At 50.0% G+C, this 18053-nt stretch overlaps 1 protein-coding gene across 11 annotated transcripts in view; it reads left to right on the top strand.

The window, feature by feature from the left end:
* Tmem108 (transmembrane protein 108) overlaps positions 1-10597 on the top strand; it is a 295713-nt gene extending 285116 nt beyond the window's left edge. For all 11 annotated transcript variants that reach the window (XM_048794209.1, XM_048794208.1, XM_048794202.1 and 8 more), the window contains 2 exons: positions 3628-3782; positions 8713-10597. In XM_048794209.1, the coding sequence (XP_048650166.1) occupies positions 3628-3782; positions 8713-8835 (278 nt within the window). In that variant the 3' untranslated portion in view covers positions 8836-10597. The remainder of the gene's footprint in view (positions 1-3627; positions 3783-8712) is intronic.
* The last annotated feature ends 7456 nt before the right edge of the window (positions 10598-18053 follow it).

The following is an 18053-nucleotide window of genomic DNA, read 5'->3' as shown; positions in this document are numbered from 1 at the left end:
TCTCTTAGGTGAAATTTCAGATCACTGAAATAATGAAAGTTCTAAGCCCCTAGTGGAGCTTGGGCCTCAAGCACCCCAATAGGCATGCAGCCCAGCTTTTCTTTCTAGATGTTTCTTGTGCAGGCTGCTGGGAGAACAAGAAAAGAGCTCGTGTTAATGAAGCAGCCATAGTGTGTCAGGCATTGTGCTTACAACCCCATGAAGTCCATATTGGTCAGAGAGATGCAGTGGCCTACCAGGTGTAATATGTGGCAGAGCTGTGACTTGAACCCAGGCCTCTCTGCCACCAAGCCTGCTCTCTCTGTAGTGAGGCTGGCTTCCATTAAAAAGATGAAATGGAGAGAAGCCCTGAAACTCCCTGAGAGAAACATAACCAGCCAGGCACCCTAACACCATGTGATGGGGAGAAGCATGGAAGAGAGCACCCTGTCCCAGTCCGAGGTTATCCTGCAAGGCATCAGCCCTCCCTGCAGGGTAGGATCCCTGCACCTGGCTTTCTTCAGATCCAGGGGCAACGTGGGCTGTTAGACACAGCACTGGACGAGGGGCCAGCAGACCAGGATTCTGCCCACTGCCAGCCCAGGTTGGCAGCACAGCCGTGGGCAAGCTCACCTCTTGGGGTTTCCATTCCCCCACTTTGTAGAGTAAGAATGTAGGATGGAAGAAGGGACAGGTTTAGTTACCCACCTACTGTGTCCAGGAACAATGCCAAGTGCGTGGTTGCATCTAATCTTCCCAGAGGAGGCTGAGGCTGAGGAGGACTAAGTAATTTACTCAGGTTATGCGAGTGATCAACTATCATCTAGATTCTAAATCTACATCCCTCCTGCCATATTGACTAGGGGACAGCTAAGACCACATGGGAGGCGCAGATACCCTTCTCCCTTAAAGGGCTGCATAGACTATACAAATCTAGCTCATGGGCACCTTTCCTCCCCTGCCAGCCTGTGTTTGGAGTCTGTGTGACATGATGGGAGGTGCCCTACAGTTGAAGAGTGGCTCTGTTTGTCCCAATAGAGGAAACCTTCCTGACAACCCTCCACCAGAACAGAGCAGGAGCTGAGAGAGTGGCACTTTGCCCACATCCCTCTCTTCATGGCTTCTGTTTCACCAGTTTGAATTCCCCCACTATTTCACCATCCCAGGTCCAGGAGCTGGCTGACAGGTAGTAGCGATGAGGAATAAACACATCAGAAAATAAGAAAGGGGACTTGAAGTCCTGTCCCAACGCAGCCACTCACAGACCTGTGGCCGGTGGCAAGTCAGCTGGGCTTCAGGCTGTGGTGTTTCACCTGCAGAATGAGAAGGTGGCCTGAAGGAGCAGGTTGCCAGGCGGATCCTTTCTGCACCCTGTTTTCTCCTTTAACTATTTAAAAGAAAGGACTTTTGAGGCAAAGGAGGGCAAGAAGGAGATCCACAAAATTCTGAACAATTAGATGCCAGCTAATCTCTAGAATCCCTTTAGCCCATTCAGGAATCTCCCTTATGTTTTAGAGCCTTTTTAAAAGGAGGGAGTGGAGGGATGAGAAGCAATTTTAAAAAGACAGTTCCTAGCAGATTCAAGGAAAGGGAAACTCACCCTATCTCTTGACCTTGTTCAGAGGCCTTTCAGGTTGAGATGCCAGCAAGGCTGGCAGCTGGAAAGAAAACTACAGAATACCCAGTCACCCCCTGGGGCTCTGGGTCTGGCTCTGAGGTCTCAGTCTGCATGGATGCCAGCTTTTGCAGCTGCCTGGTGCACTGACGTGACCCACAGAATGCTGGCCAGACTCTCCGGCTGCTGTGGATGGAACCGGTGCTCTGCTGCCCCCTGGTGCTGGCCTCTGGGCAGCGCAACTTGCCCTGTTGTCCCGCACAGAAGTGGTTGGCACCACCAGGGGTTGGGTGCATGCAGCCCTGGCCACCCCTGGCGCCACATCCGGAGATTCTAGTGGTAGAGAACCTGGGGTAGGATGTACTCAGCCCTCACTTACTGGCTTCTCCCCATGAGGACTTTTATCACCCTATTGCATTGCCATCCTACTGTGTGAATCAGGATAGGCCACCCCACTCAGTGACCTCAGAAGCCTTCCCTGCCAGCATGCCCAAGCCACTCTGTCCATACCTAGTTCATCCACAAAATCCAGACATGTGCCTTCCTCCTGGGAGTCCTAGCAATTAAGCAGAGAGAGCCATACGTCATGGTGGGTGCATGCAGTCAGGCCACTGAGCCCTGATCAGGCCACCTGCACAAGTTGAGCCTCTGTACCTGCCCAGAGCAGAACCATGGATGTTTAAGGGCATGGGCTTTGGAGTCCAGGTGTGTGGGTTTGCTCTTGAGCATATCACTTTTCCTCTCCAAGTCTGTTTTCCTATCTATAAAATCAGTAAGCCTGGTAGTACTGACCTCAAGCATTAAATGGAGTATTAAATGAAAAAGAAAATTGGGGGCAGGCAGTACAGAGAATGGAACCCAGCACTTTATTACTATGGCACATCCCCAGCTCTTTTCATATTTTATTTTCAGACAGAGTCTCAGATTGGTTAGGCTGGCCTCGAACTTGCAACCTCCTGCCTCAGCCTCCCAAGTCTCTGAGATTACAGGTGTGTGCCACCACACCCAGCAATGAAGTCATATTTCTAATGTGCCTGGAACATAATTCTTGCATAGATTTTAGCAGGTTTTTTGGTCGCTGATTTTTCTCATGATAGTGCCAGAAAAGCTGTTCTATCAGGGATTTCACTGTGAGCCTCTGCCCTCCAGATCCTCTATAGAAGTCAAGGGCTTATTTTGTAAAGTTCACTGAGCCCTGCTCCCCTTTCTGCCACACTTCCGCTCCAGCTGAGAATGCTCCCATCAGTCCACAGGTGCAACTCAGGATGCATCCACTCTTATTTGCAGCCAAGCTCTGGGGAGCCTTCCCACCAGATGAGCAAGAGAAAGACCTTTCTTGGCTAACTAAAACTATAGACCTGCGGTAACAATAGATATCATCAAGCTCCACGCAAGTCCCGGGACCCTCAGCCCCTTGGGGCAGCCTCTAAACACTGCTCTGACCTCACCTCCTTCTCCACACACACTCCACTCCACAGCTGCTCTTCCTGTTCTCCTGCACAATTACCTTGTCCCCACCTCAGCCCCTATGCACATGCTGTTCACCCTCCTAGAACATACTGACCCATCCATCCCACAATACAACTGGCTCCCTGCTCTAAGGTTACCACCTCAGTGTAGCCCATCATGGTGATTCTAAATCAGCCTCTCCCCCAACTCCCCTCATCGTCTCTCCCACTTTACCCTGTTATCTTCATTGAATGGTTATCACCTCTGAATTTGCCTTATTTATTCATTTTGTTTATGATTCTTGTCTAACCACTCTGCATCCCTCCATTCTTGTGTTGCAATGGAAACTCAGGAAAGTTGGGGGTCCTTTTCTTCTACCTCTACCTCCCCAATAATTTTAACAGTTTCTGGCACAAGATAGGCACTCGATATACGTAGATACCGGTTGGAAGGACAAAGGAAGAGAGGAAGGAAGGATGTCTGGCCTTCGGAAGCCCTGCCTAGAGACAGGCATTCATCCCCAGGACCACTGCCTCTGTCCTTGTCCTTGTCACCTCCCTCTCTGACTTGCACTGTCTCCACAGCCGTCTTGCTGACTGTGTGCTGCATGAGGAGGAAGAAGAAGACAGCCAACCCCGAGAACAACCTGAGCTACTGGAACAACGCCATCACCATGGACTACTTTAACAGGCATGCCGTGGAGCTGCCCAGGGAGATTCAGTCCCTGGAGACCTCCGAGGTAAGGAGCCCCACACCTCGAGGTCCCCCAGGAGTGCAGGGAACAGCACGGCCCCTCAGAGAGCCACAGAGCCCCCGCCCATCCCAGTGCTCTATGCTCAGGCAGCAGCCACCATGCCCACCCCTGCCCTGCTGAACCAGGATCTGCATTTTAACAAGAATTCCCAGGTGCCTTCTGCACATTGGAGGAGCAGTGTTCTTAGCACTCCTGGTTTCCGGGAATAATAACAAATACTGATTGAGAACCTATTTGGTGGCAGGCACTTTCGGGGCACCATGGAGATGACAGCTTCTTCTCAGGGGCTCAAAGTCTGAGATGTGGCTGGGAGATGAACCCCAGCATCCCCTCAGAAACAGACTAGGGGACACAAGGACCGGTTACAAAGAGCTACAAGGAAGGGAAGCCTGCCCAGGGAGGTGCTGGGAAGGACATCCGGATTTCAAGCAGGCATCGTGGAAAAGAAGAAGCCTAAGTCCGGGAAGGGATCTGGTGGGGGTATAGTACATCAGGCCAAGGAGAAGGCACTGGAGAGGGAGAAGTCACTGGGAGTGCTGGCCTGTGGCTACTGGATGGCTGGCCAGTGAGAAACCCTGGCCTTGACTCTATAATCGGAGTCCACACTCTTTTTATTCCCCATGGAGCAGGGGGAACAGCAGGGGGGAGCAAGAAAGAGGGATGAAGGGACCAGATGAGGCACGATCCTGGATGGGGTATCACGGATTGTGGACGTTACTTTGGGGCATCAAAGGGTCATTGGAGGTCTCCAGGGCTGGTTGGGCCAGGGTTAGGAGAATTATGCTGTTGCCTGGTGAAGGCACTCCATGTGTGGTCAGAGAATGAATTAGGAAGGAAAAGAAGGGTGGTTTGGTAGCTGGATGAATGGATGGGAAAACAGACAGAAAAACCAAGCAGAAATAATTGGTCAACTAGGGCGCGGTGGAGACAGGCCAAGAGAAAGATGGCGGACTTCTGAACTGGCAGGCCGGTGAGAAGAGCTATTTGGGAGGCACACTCCCCACTTCCCCTGCTGACCATTACAAATGTCACTGTGGCCACAGAGCTCCATGCTCAAGACCCTTCTGCTGCTTCCCATTGCCCTTTAGCTAAAGTTCAAAGTCTTTTACAAAGTAGACCTGCCTCCTGCCAACATTCTGGTGTTGCTCTCCCCCTCACCTGCTAAGCTCCAGCCACACAGGATCCCTCATGGTACCAAGTGACATGGCACGCTCTCTAGACCTGTGCATGGGCTATTCCCTCTCCTGCAGTGCCTCCTGTCTCTCCCCTTGTTCACCTCAGTGACCTCTGCCATCATTCAGGGCCCCATCTGCATATGGCCTTCCCTGACCTGCCAGGCTGACTTTGGCCTTCTACCCTAGGGTCTCGGCTCACTGTGCTTGTCCATTTTAGCATTCACTGGAGTTGCGATCACGTGGCTCCTGGTCTGATCCTGCTTACCCTGGAATAGCCAATGGCTTCCACACTGCTAACCCCAGTGGTCAGTTCTAAGCACCCTTCTTACCAGACCTACCAGCCGCGTTGCCAGTCAACCGGCCATACCCTCCTTATTTATTTGTTTATTTATTTGGTACCGGGGATTGGACCCAGTTGCACTTAAACCACTGAGCCACATCCCCAGCCCAATTTTGTATGTTATTTAGAGACAGGGTCTCACTGAGTTGCTGAGGGGCTTGCTAAGTTGCTGAGGCTGGCTTTGAACTCACCATCCTCCTGCCTCAGCCTCCTGAGCTACTGGGACTACAGGTGTGCACCGCCTCTGCACGTCCCTCCCCAGCTCTCCCCTACTCCTGGCAGCTCCTTCCCAGTTTGTCACTGAGTCCCTGTCTTTCCCTGGCCTTTGGTCACTGGAGCCCAGGCTCAGTCCTGCCTTGGCTCCTCTTCTTCTACTTAGTTCCACAGTTGAAAAGCCATGGCTATGGCCACACCATTGACTCCAAATTTCTCTCTTGCCTTGACATCTCCAGATGTCAGACCCCGATGCCTGGCCACCTGCCGCGCGCACACACACACACACACACACAAACACACGTCTAAGAATTGTCTCAGACTCCACCTGCCCACGTCTGAATTCTCGATTCCTCTCTCCCAACCCCAAACTCAAAACTCTCATGGTTTCTTTGTTACATAGATGCCACAGCAGAGGGTTTTGCCTCTGGCACCCCAGTCTGGGAAGCCCTGCTGGCCTTGAACTTGCCATCCTCCTGCCTCAGCCTCCCTAGCAGCTGGGTTTGCACTGGTCTTTTTGCTCTTCCCCCTACACAGGAAGCCCGCTGCCCTGGCACCTCTCTGGAATGCTTTTCTCCTGCATGTCTCCATCTCTTGCTTCCTTCTGGTCTCTGTTCAAAGGTCATCTCCTGGGGGAGTCTTGCCCTCACTATTCTGAACTGATAAGAGCCCCCTAAAGTCACATCCTTAGCCCTCTTTTGACCTGGTTTTGGTCCATTCCCTGCTGTAATATAAACTGCCTGAGGGCAGGGGCCTTGTTCCTTGGGTTCACTGCTCCATTCCCAGCACCTAGGACAGTGCCTGACCCAAGGCAGCCCTCTGGTAAATCACATGAAATGAAGGAACCATGAATTCTATTCACTGCCGTTTACCCTGACACATAGTAGTCGCTTAATAAAAAATAATCATAAATTAAACAAAGGACAAACAGAAGGCCAGCTTCATGGGAGAATAAATTTTGAATGGAGACAGAGCACATTTTATATTAGAGTAGGTGAAAACAATTCTAACTTGGCAAAAAAATTCCCTAACTGGCCCCATTTTGAGTATGGCCTGTGAGCCCCTGAACTCCCAATTTCACATATGCTTTTTGCATATCTGTAAATGAAAACCAAAGCCAAAGGACAGTGCTCCAGAGCTCACTGCAGTAAAGTCCCCGCTTGCAGAGCTCCACGGTCAGGCATTATTCCAGCCTGGAGCAACAGGGCCACCGTCCAACTCAAGCCAAAGGCTCTGGTGGAAAGGGCCGTCCCAGCTGCATGTGGTCTCCTGATCAGGAGGGTGCCACTGAAGCCCCAGCTAAAAGCTCGGCTTGGCTTCAGAGCAGATTTTAGTGCTGTTCGCCTTCCGGCACTCTACTCACCTTCTTCTGCTTTATTTAGAGAAATATGGCCATTTGTTCCAATTATCTGAGCTCACGCTGTCTGAGGGCAGAGGAGGGCAGCCCGGAGCCTGGACAGAGACAGCTGGGGACATGCGTGGGCTACAGACCATGCCAGATGTCCTGAAGCAAATTCTACCATGCTGCACACCCTCAGATCACCCACCCCCTGCCTTTTAGCCACCAGCCTTAGAACCACCAAATGCTTTGCCTAAGCAAGTTTCTCTGCTCCCTGCTCCCCATCCATGTCCATGGAAGCAGCCAAGCAAATCCAGAATTAGACAGGCAAGATGGTGTCAGCCAGAGGGTCCCTGGAATTCCTATTCTCTCTTCTTTTTCCTCCTCCTCCTCCTCCTCCTCCTCCTCCTCCTCCTTTCTTTTTCTCCTTTCCTGCCTTGGTTGTTTTCTAAATAACCTTCTTTCTATGCAGTGACGCGTATGATGTGGTTCACCCAGGGCACATTCTTACTTTGGAAGAACTGTAAACCAGTGGACCACATTTCAACCTCTAAACCCCCTCAACCCAACAGCAAGGTTGTCCAAAGGGATTTCTGTCCCCTCTGAGGTGCCACCCTGTTGTCCTTCACTGCAAGGTGACCCAGGGCCACCCTCCTCAGCAAAGTCCCACCTGGGAAGGAGCTTCTTGTCTCCTGAAAAGATATTTTATCAACAGTGGAGTTTCTTCTCTCCTTGTGATCCATGAAGCAATCAGCCCTCCTCAAAAAGCATCAATGTTTTGTTTAAAAATAAACTACAGAGAATTAATTGTGGCTTCTTTAAAAAAAAAAAAAAAAAAAGACATTTGTGGGCAGATCTGGCCTGAGCCATTATACCTTAAGTCTACTCTTGAGTTCATTTGCCCTGAAATGGCTCAGAGGGTCTTAGATTTTACTTTGTTTAGTGTTGGAATAAGCTGTGGCTTTTCTTTCTTCCTTTTTTCTAAATGAAACCACTAAGTCCCAAGCTGTCAATTCTGTGAACATAATAATTATCTCAAAGTTACCATAAGTGTTATATTCATTGCCTCAATTTTAGTGTTTATAGGTGTTCCAAATCTGGGACAATGGGACAAAATGGGTTAATACCTGCACTTGAATCTGAGGACAGCCCTTTAGCAACCCAAAGTTGTGGCAATCCTTCCTGATCCTTCCCTGCCAATGCAATCATATTGCCTTCTGAGCAGTGGATTGCCTGTTGCTAGGCTTTCCTGCTCCTGGGGTTGAGCAGACAGGGCTTCAGCATTTTCCCTGACCATCTATTACACAATGGCACGGATTCAGGTTCCCTGAGCTCAGCTTCTAGTGCTACAAGAAACAGGGCAGTAGTTCTGAACAGGCTCTAGGAGGGTCAGGTGAGGAGGAGAAATTGGACATCAAAGACTCTGATGGGTGACAGGAGAGGAAAGAAGTGAGTGAAAGTAGGTGCGTTCAGGAAGGAAGAACAGAGAAGTCTCCCAGAGATCTATGAGAAAGACAAAAGTAGAGTCTGAGGTCCAAGTGAACCAATGTTTGCCCTTAAAGGAAGCAAGCCATACACGATACGTGTCCTGCACGGTGAGCCCCTCTCAGACTTTGTCAAGGAAAGCAGTACCATCTCTGGCAACCTTAGGGTGGGGGTAACTCAGGAAGCCTTTTTTGGAAGTTGTTAGAAAAAATCTGAAAGAACAGCAGAGAGCACTCTGCGCCCCCGTCTTGGCAGTAGAGGTGACAAACGCATACCAAGCGATCCTGAAATAAATGTTCCTCTGTGTGCATTTGTTTGAGAACACCTTCCCCAGCTCACAGCATCTCCTCCCTCTCTCCCCAGGACCAGCTCTCAGAGCCCCGGTCCCCAGCCAACGGCGACTATCGAGACACGGGGATGGTCCTCGTGAACCCCTTCTGTCAAGAAACACTGTTCGTGGGAAACGATCAAGTGTCCGAGATCTAGCTGCAGCAGCCTTCACTCTGCCGTTCCCTATTTTTCATCTCTAAATTATAAATATACAAATATATATATTATAAATATAACCTTTGTGTAACCCTGACTTAATGAGAAACATTTTCAGCTTTTTTTCCTAAGAATTGTCAACATCTTTTTTATAAGTGTGGTTTAAAATCAGAAAAAAAAAAAAAAAAAACTTTACAGAATGACCCGTGGCTTTATAAAATAAAGGTATTTCTAAGCAAAGCAGTGGCATCAGTTGCTTCTCTTGATAACTGTTTCTGAGCCCTCGGGGAGTCGCAGGAGCCCGGGCAGGTGAGGGAAGAGACCGACCTCCTGGACAAGCAGAATGCTAAAGTGGCCAAGTCTGTTGCCCGATTCCTAAAGCTCTGATTCCTTAGATTCGAGACCTGTCTCCTCCCTCCTCATATGCTCATGCGTGAAGGGGACTGGGCCACCCAGGAGGAGCACGAGGTACAGCATACTCAAACCAAAGCAGGAAAAGCGAAAATGTCTTCACCCTGGAGGACAGGAACCCTGGGGACTCGCGGTGGCACCACTGGATGTCAAGTTCAATGCCACCCATGTCGTAGGCGGAGGCAGGAGCCGACCACCCTCAGGAAATCCGTGAAGGACGTGGAAGCATCCTAAGGCGCCTGCCCTGTGATCACCCCATGGGTGCTCCTGCCAGGCCAACCACAGGACCTCCCGTCCCTGGAAGCCCCACATCTGCATCCCACAACGGCACCTCTTCTCTCGGGGAGGGTGTAGGCACAGGTCCCAACCTTGGAGCTTTAGAATGCTCACCCTTCCTTAAGGATCAGATGTTCATTGGGGTTTTCTCCAAAAGTGATGATGGTATTGTGTCCCAAGGAACAGGTCTAAGGGCTTGCCACTTTTGAAACCTTCCTCCTGCGCTCCTAAAGCAAACCAGATTGCCAAAGCCAGCCGCTTGGGAGAAGCCAGAAGCTGGTTCCGTCCACCCGCGGAGGTACTGCAGACCCTCTTGCCCCTTGGGCCCAAGGATCTGCTATGGGCTCTTCTTTTGCCCTCCTTTCTCTCTCCTGCTCTCTGCATCCCGCCAGGCTGCCTCCGGACTCCCACGGTGCCCAGCGACCAGCACCAGTGAGGCTCAGACTCTCAGCCACACAAGAGGGGCTTCCAGAGGTGGCTGCTCCTCTGATATTTTCCTAAGAGTGGCTAGAAGAGAAGAGAACTGCTTTGACGCTTCCTTTCTCTAAAAAAGAAAAATAGTTTGATAGTATATTTTGAATATAGATGTTCTTATAGGCAGATTGGGAATTGAAATTGAATGTCGGTTCATCCGTTCGTGTTGTTACTTACTGTGGTCTTCTTACCATGACTTTCTCCTTCCTACCCACGTTGCCCTTTTTCAAAAAAGCAAGATGGCCTTCGAAAATGTGTGTTCTCGATGTCTGTATGAACCTCCTCGACCCGAGTTCTGTGGTCTCTCAGCCCCCAAAGGAGCAGGTTAAATGTTGCCCTGAGATTTGTTTTCTCTGTTACTGTCTATGTTGTTCTCTGACCTTAACCTTCTCATGTTTCTTTAGCTATTGCATTGACTATATCAACGTGTGTGAGTATATAGAGTGAGAAATCTGTTTGTAAAGTAAAATTTATATATAATATATGTAATCAAGGATACATATGTTATATATACATTTGTGGATGTATGACTTATTTTTCCGTACCCACAGAATTCCGCTACCATGGATATATAAATAAACTTATTTTATTACCCAAAGGATTAAGTCGCTAATATATTTTGCCTTCTTTTCACTGGAAAATAACTCTCAAGTCTCGCTTATATGTGTCCATCTGTGTTTTTTAATCTGCTTGCACGTGAAGTTGGGTTTTGTGAGTTTGATGAGATAATAGGATGAGCAGTGTGTCATTTGGTAAAGCGGGTCCTTTAGAACATGCTTGTGACTTTTCCAGAGGAGAATCCTCTCTCTTAGGGTCTCTGGGGTGGGTGGTTGGTGTCCATCAGGGTACCTTCCTTCCCCATTTCTCCCTCTACCCAGGCTCTGTGGATTTATGGTAAATATCCTTGAGTCAGAAAGACCTGTAAATTAACCTGGCAACTGAGTGTTACCATTTGGTGCAATAACAGTGCCTGAACATGACACCTTTGCCAACATTTTAATGGGTAGCTTGATCCCTTCAGTTAGCCTGGTAGGTACATCCTGGAATTGATAGAGTACAGATCCTCAGGACCCAGCCAACATCACCTGTAGCAGGAGGGTGTCCTTGTGATACAGTCTCCAGTGCACCATGGGCCCTTCTTGTGCACTGCAGGGATGCCATACCCAAATAAACCAGGGTCCTACCAGCCTTGACTTATCCAGAGGGCTCCTCCATCTGTTAATCAAACAGCAAACATTTGCATTTATAAAGTATCTTCCATGTCATCTCAAATAGACAATGTGGAAGCGGGAAATGAAAGAAAGACAGAAGGAAAGTTATGGTATCCTAATCACACAGAACGTTCTGGTAGGCAACCAGATTTCTTTTTTTTTAAAGAGAGAGGGAGAAAGAATTTTTTAATATTTATTTTTTAGTTTTCGGTGAACACAACATCTTTTTTTTTTTTTTAATTTTTATGTGGTGCTGAGGATTGAACCCAGCGCCCCGCACATGCCAGGCAAGCATGTTACTGCTTGAGCCACATCCCCAGCCCGCAACCAGATTTTTTTAACTTTGACTGTGTGACCTCAGATAGGTGCTCTGCTTTCTGGGTGGTGGGCACCAGAGAGGATCCTAAATAAGTTCCTGGAATAGGAGTCAGAAGAAGCCTTCTCAGCTTAGCTCTGCTACTTTCTGAACAAAGGACCTTAGGTGAGTCACTTCAATTCTCAGGGTCCTTATCACATAGGGGGACAATAACCAACTGTAGACATGTGATCATGATTTGTGCAGGACACAGCCCGAACAGCCATACATGTCAACTCATCTTCTAAGGTAGAATTAAGATTTCAGTGAAACAAAGATGGAATCATGTATGGCACTAGAATGGAATTTGACTTCCTTTCTCTTGTCTCACCTGAGGTACATTTCCACATTTCATAAATATCCAGCTCTACATTTGGGCCATCTGGTTTTTCCAGGGCAAAACTTCAGTGCAGTGATTTGTAAGTCCATTTTGTCATCCCTGGGGCTGGAGGAACCTTTCTGATCCTCTGGAAGGGACTGGGGTGTCACCCTTGACAGCATGACTTAGTGACCACCCAGGGTAGGAACTAGAACCCAGAGGATCCCACCAAATCCTAACCTGGAGCTCCCTTGGAGACCTTACCAGAAATCACTCTCTTTGTTGTTTTTATTTGTGAGTTTTCAGATAAATGGGGAAATGGCAGCGTGGGGGACAGACGGAGCAAGCAGGTGTCCAGTACATGGGATCTAAACTTGCTCAAGAGCCCATCAGAGAGGCTGGGGTTGTGACTCAGTGGTAGAGCGCTTGCCTAGCATGTGTGAGGCACTGGGTTGGATTCTCAGCACCGCATATAAATAAATAAAGATCCATTGACAACTAAAAAATATTTTTAAAAAAATCAGCGAGTCTGAGGAAGTGAAGTCCAAGCAGCAGGTCAAGTGCAGACTCTGGGAGGGCAGAGATGAGAATGAGGAGAGGGACCTGAATCAGGGAGGGACCTGAAACTGCTGCTCTGGAGCTGAGAAGCAGGGAAGAAGCAGCAGGCTGGGTTTCCTCAGGCTGCCTCCTGTGGGGCTGGTTCCGGTCCATTCTCCACTTCAATCACCTGTCAGGTATTTGCGCATCTTCCCCCACACCAGCACATGTAGGAAGGTGGAAAGCATCAGAATTGGCTCTGAAACACCTATGTAGAGTCCTGGCTTGCAGCTGAAGTCTAGGGAAAAGTGATCCTTACACTTGTGATCAGAGGTCCCTGGGGCATCAGTTTATAACCTGTGAAATGGGGCGGCTGGGGGCCTACTTTGCCCTCTCTCCGGTTGTGAAATCAACAAACCCCGACGAGCCGCCCCCACAGCCTGCACTGACCCAGCCTCCCCCACCACCAGCAGAAAACTCTGGGAGGCTGGGCACCTGACCCCGCATCAGAGAACGCATGAGCGCCTTTCTGCACGCAGCCCTGGGCAGGGCCCATTTCTCTTTCAGCTCAGTGAATGGTGGAAGCTCATGGAAGGCAGCAGACAAAGAGCCCCCGGGGTAGGGGAGCTTCCAGAGAGGCCCATGACCAGGCCACAGGGCTGCTGGGGCTGGAACCCAAAAGCCACTGGACTCTAACCTAACCCTGCTGGGCACCGCAGAGGCAGAGGAGTGATGAGTGAGAGGAGGGTGGTGGTGGACTCGCCCGCCGGCACCAGCTCCAGCATGCCCCTCCAGAGGCGCAGGACATCTTTCAGGGGGACACGATCATCGTCCTCCCTGGACAGCCCCCCAGCCTCCAGGACCAATGTCATGGGCAGCCTCATCCGCACCCCTGGGGTCTATGTAGGGACAACGCCCAGCGGGGGCATAGGTGGCCTGGGTGCCCGTGTGACCCGCCGGGCCCTGGGCATCAGCAGTGTGTTCCTGCAGGGCCTGCGGAGCTCAGGCCTGGCGGCGGTGCCTGCTCCGGGCCTGGAGAGGGACCATGCTTCTGTGGAGGACCTAGGGGGCTGCCTGGTGGAGTACATGGCCAAGGTGCACGCCCTCGAGCAAGTCAGCCAGGAGCTGGAGACGCAGTTGCGGATGCACCTGGAGAGCAAGGCCAAGCGTTCTGGGGGTTGGGGCGCCCTCCGGGCCTCCTGGGCCAGCAGCTGCCAGCAGGTGAGTACCAGGCCATGCCCAAGGGCTCGGCAGACAGCTCTCAGAGGGGATGCTGAGGGCAAGGGGAAGGGTCGTGGGTGCTCTGAGGCCAGAAAAACTGGCCACACCATCCATACTTTCATATTAAAACATGCTAATGGCCTAATGATGAGGACATTGGGCCCCCATTTACTGAGTCTTAAATGGGCAGGACCTGCTAGTTCCAGCTCATGCACTTCTTTCTGGAACATTCAAAGCCATGCTGTGTGTCGAATCCCCATTGATTGCATTTTTCAGATGGAAAAACTAAGGCATGTAATTTGGTCATAAGCTAATAGGGAGACGGAGCTGAGATTTGAAGCTGAAGTTCCCCAGCTCCAAAGTTGCCTTTGTCCCATTACCCTGAGCTGCCGCTATTGAGAAAGGGTTTTTACGGTCTTCATCTGACTGAATACACTGAATGAATGAGTATTAAAAACTGTGAATAAATAGACATGTCACCACTGGTGTGTGGCCGGGTGATGCTGAGCAGATGCCCACGGGAACTCTCCATCAGCCTCCTGCCCCTGCCCCATTTTGCTCTGCAATAGCACTGTCCAACAGAAATATGAGCCACGTCAATAATTTATGTTTCCATTACCTACAGTAAAAGAAAGGAAAAAGAAACAGGTGAAGTTAATATTAATATCATATCTGATTTAACTTAGTATATCCACAATGTTATTTCAATATGTAATCAATAGAAAAAAAATATTAATGAGATGGTTTGGATTCAAATAGAACCTTCTAGAGCAATGGAAATGTATCTGTATCATCCAATCAGCCAGCCACTAGCCATTTGTGGTGGGAGAGCACTGGACATGTGGCTAATGAGACTGAGGAATAGAATTTTTTATTTTATTCAATTTTCATGACTTTAAATAGCAACATATGACTAGTGGTTATCTTATTGGACAAGGCAGGATGCAGAGGTCCGGCTCTTGCTTGATGGCCCCGGCTTTCCTGCCCTCCAGGGTGACTTCTGCAGAGCATGGCACTCATCCATCATGTCTGCCTGCAGCCTGAGGTTCTAATGCTGAACTTCCACCAGCACTGCCTATCTCAGCTGGACTCTCTGTGGGTGGCTGGCTTCTTTCCTCCTGTCTCTTCCCCAAGTGCCTTGGGATCCCTCTGAGCTAAATCAGTCTCTACTCCTGAGAGGAACTGCTAACTCAGACACTTTGCCCCCTGGGGCATCATGCAGTCTCCCAAGAGGTCACAAACCATTGGTGTGTGGCCGGGTGATGCTGAGCAGATGCACTCAGGGACTCTCCATCAGCCTCCCACCCCCCCCCGCCCCGCCCCATTTCACTCCACAATGCTGCTTCTTTGCTGTCACCAGCATCTGAAGGACAGCACAGTACACACGATATACAACATTGTCCTCTCAGGCTTCCCCGGGGCTGCTGTTCCACTCCCATCCACCTGGGCTGTGAGAGAGAGCCATCTTAGAACATTCTGGAGCCTTCTATCTGCTGGGACAAAGAGGCAGCTATTCCTCCAGAGTGTCCACAATAGTCCTGATTCTAAATATGGTGCCCTAGCAGCCATTAGAACACCCTAGATATTCCAGCGTGTCAGCATCTTCTGGACAAGCACATGTGGCCACGCAGACATGCCCAGAGGAACCAGGCACTGCAATACCGAGGTTAGGAAGTATGGCCACAAAACCTACTCACGCTCAATAGATGCTGACTTGCCTGGCTGAGGCCAGAAGTTTTTGCAACTTATCCACTGCTCTGGACCTCAATTTCCTCATCTGCAGAGTGGGTGTAATAATGCCTGAACAATCCAGCAAATCCATAGATAAGCAGACTAGAGACTGGAGATCTGTAAAAATCCTCGATGACAGAACAGCACAGAAGGACTACAGGCCAAGACTTTCGACCTCTGCCTCTGGGGCTCAGAATCCCCAAAAGGAGTCATGTTCCTCTTTAGTACCCATAAATGAAGTCCTATATGAAGACCTATGATTTTTCTTTTTCTTTTTTGAATATGGATTTACAGATATAGTTAACCAACCTTAAAAAAAGTGGAGTTATTTCTGCCTTGCTGATCTGCCTTCTAGTTATTGTGAAGCTCTATTCTATCAAAAAAGAGCAAAAGAATACTCTGCATACCATAAATATACATGATTTTTCCAGCCAGCGCCCAGCCCCTGCCAGGCCTAATGGAGAGTCCAACCAGAGTCAAGTGACTTCATGAAGTGCTGTCCCCTCCTCCCTTGGGGATCAGAGGCAGCCACGCTGTGCTCAGTGCTCCCAGCCTCCAGGAATCCAGAGCTCCCTCACTGACACTTCTCGTTCTGGGCTGCACGTTCCGAACTCTGACCCTCTCCCCTTTGTAGCCTCCTTTTCTCCATCAGCAGCCTCCTCCTGCCCAGCCTGTCTCCTCACCCTCCTCACCCTCCGGAATGCAGAAAGTTGCCAAAGCCATTCTGGGAAGTGGGGCCACCTCTGTCCTGGAATCTCCTACTACCTGCAAGGAGACAATGGAGGGCTTTCAGAAAAACAAGCAAGAGGGCAAGAGGGGAAGGAATGGGTGCTATCACTGCAGAAAGTCACGACTCAGAAAGCAACACAATTAGGGACCAGGAGGGCACCACCCACCTTGTCAGAATCAGCAAAGTGTCCTGGGGCGGGGAATCTTCTCCAACCTTGTCACTACCTCTGTTTGTGAGGTTTGGATGGTCATCCCGAGGGACAAGGCTGGCTTCCCAGGAGCCGTGAGTGCAGTCCCACAGGACTGGGTTCTCACAAGGGCCAAACTTGGGTCTTGATGCTCTGAGGTCGCCATCTTGACATTGTCAACAGTTTCATCTTTAACTTGTGTTTTGTTGACTGAAGCCACACCGTGGAGACGTGTGGGAGCTCCTGCTGGCTCTCATCCCATTCTGGATCCCTGGGATAGGTTCTCTGCTGCCCATTCCCCTGCCTCCCAAAGCACCAGCCCCTCCTGAGTGGCATGTGGCCCATGGGGGTGACACCAGCTGGAGGGAAAAGACAAGCCTCTTGGGCACTCTGATCCAGGTCTACAGGGTGACCCTGGGGTTCTAATGCTTTGGGGGTTAACATCTCTTCAACTATCTGCCACCAGAAAATCCCAGTAGTTGGTGAGAAAGGTAACCCAGCAGCTGATGGAGCAAGCCCACGGGTGTCCACAAGGGTCTACCTAAGTATCTCCAAGCCCAAGAGAGCGCAGGTTTAAATAGCAAATAAAATCACCATAACAAGAGCCTGAACATAAAGCAGTGTATGGTGGTGCACACCTATAATCCAAGCAACTTGGGAGGCCTCCCTATAATCCAAGCAACTTGGGAGGTGGAGGCAGGAGGATCATAAGGTGGAGGCCAGCCTGGGCAATTGAGTGAGACCCTGACTCAAAATAGAAAAAAATAGAAAGGGCTATGGATGTGGCTCAATGGTTGCGCACACTAGGGTTCAAACCCCAGTACGGGAAAAAAAAAAAAAGAAAAGAAAGAGACCATGAAAGAAAAAAAAAACTTTATATTTTAATTGTCCTTTTGTCCTGCTATTTAAATAAGGGGCCCTGCATTTTCATTTTGACTGGAACCTATAAATCATGCAGCCAGTCCCAGGTTCATATCATACAAAATGTCTTTTCAATTCCAAGCTTCTCTCTCTTAGGTCCTCAGCTGTGTTAGCACCGCCCTGTCCCTTCTCCCACTCAGCAGTGGAAACAGATGGGAAAAGTCCCAGGTGGTGGCCCCTAGGAAGACCTGGACACCCTCCCCACTGCTCAGGCAGAAGGTGGCCATTTCCCTCCTGGCCTTGCTCTGGGCTCCTGACTTTTCTTGCCAAGTGAATGATGCGATAATAAGCTCTGTTGGCAACCCCAGGCCTTTCCTTCTCCAGTAGGCTAAACACAAGCTTGGAATGAGGCCATCTCCCTGCCCGGGAGCTACAGAGGGAAGGACAGAGGGACAGCAGGCACACTGTGAGTCCCAATGCAAAAGGAAGCAGCCAAGGGCCAGGCAAGGACAAAGCTGCAGGGGGAAGAAAGGGGACCACAGAGGCTCTCAGTGGAGGAGCAGGACGTTGGCCGCCTCCCCGGGAGGAAACAGCAGCTCACCCCTCTACCAGCCAAGACTGTCAGCCCAGGCAGGGGAAATCAAAATGACGGAAAGGCACAAGGGCTAGAGTTTGAAATGGGCCTGACAGGACTAGCTCTCCTGCTTCCCCCTCTCTGTCCCTTGGCAAGACAGCCCATACTCTGCGCATCTATTTGCCAAATTGGGGAAACTGCTGGAAACTCAAGCAGTTTAGATCAGGGCTAGGTTTTCCTCCACAGAACCTGTGGCCCTAGAATGTATTTTTGAAACCCACCAATGGGGTGGGGTATAGCTCCGTGGTACAGTGCTTGCCTAGCATGCATG

The sequence above is a fragment of the Marmota marmota genome, unplaced genomic scaffold, assembly GCF_001458135.2.
Source record: "Marmota marmota marmota unplaced genomic scaffold, marMar, whole genome shotgun sequence".
Lineage (NCBI taxonomy): Eukaryota > Metazoa > Chordata > Mammalia > Rodentia > Sciuridae > Marmota > Marmota marmota.
Note: the sequence above shows the minus strand (reverse complement) of the source record. Positions and strands in the feature narration are given on the sequence as shown.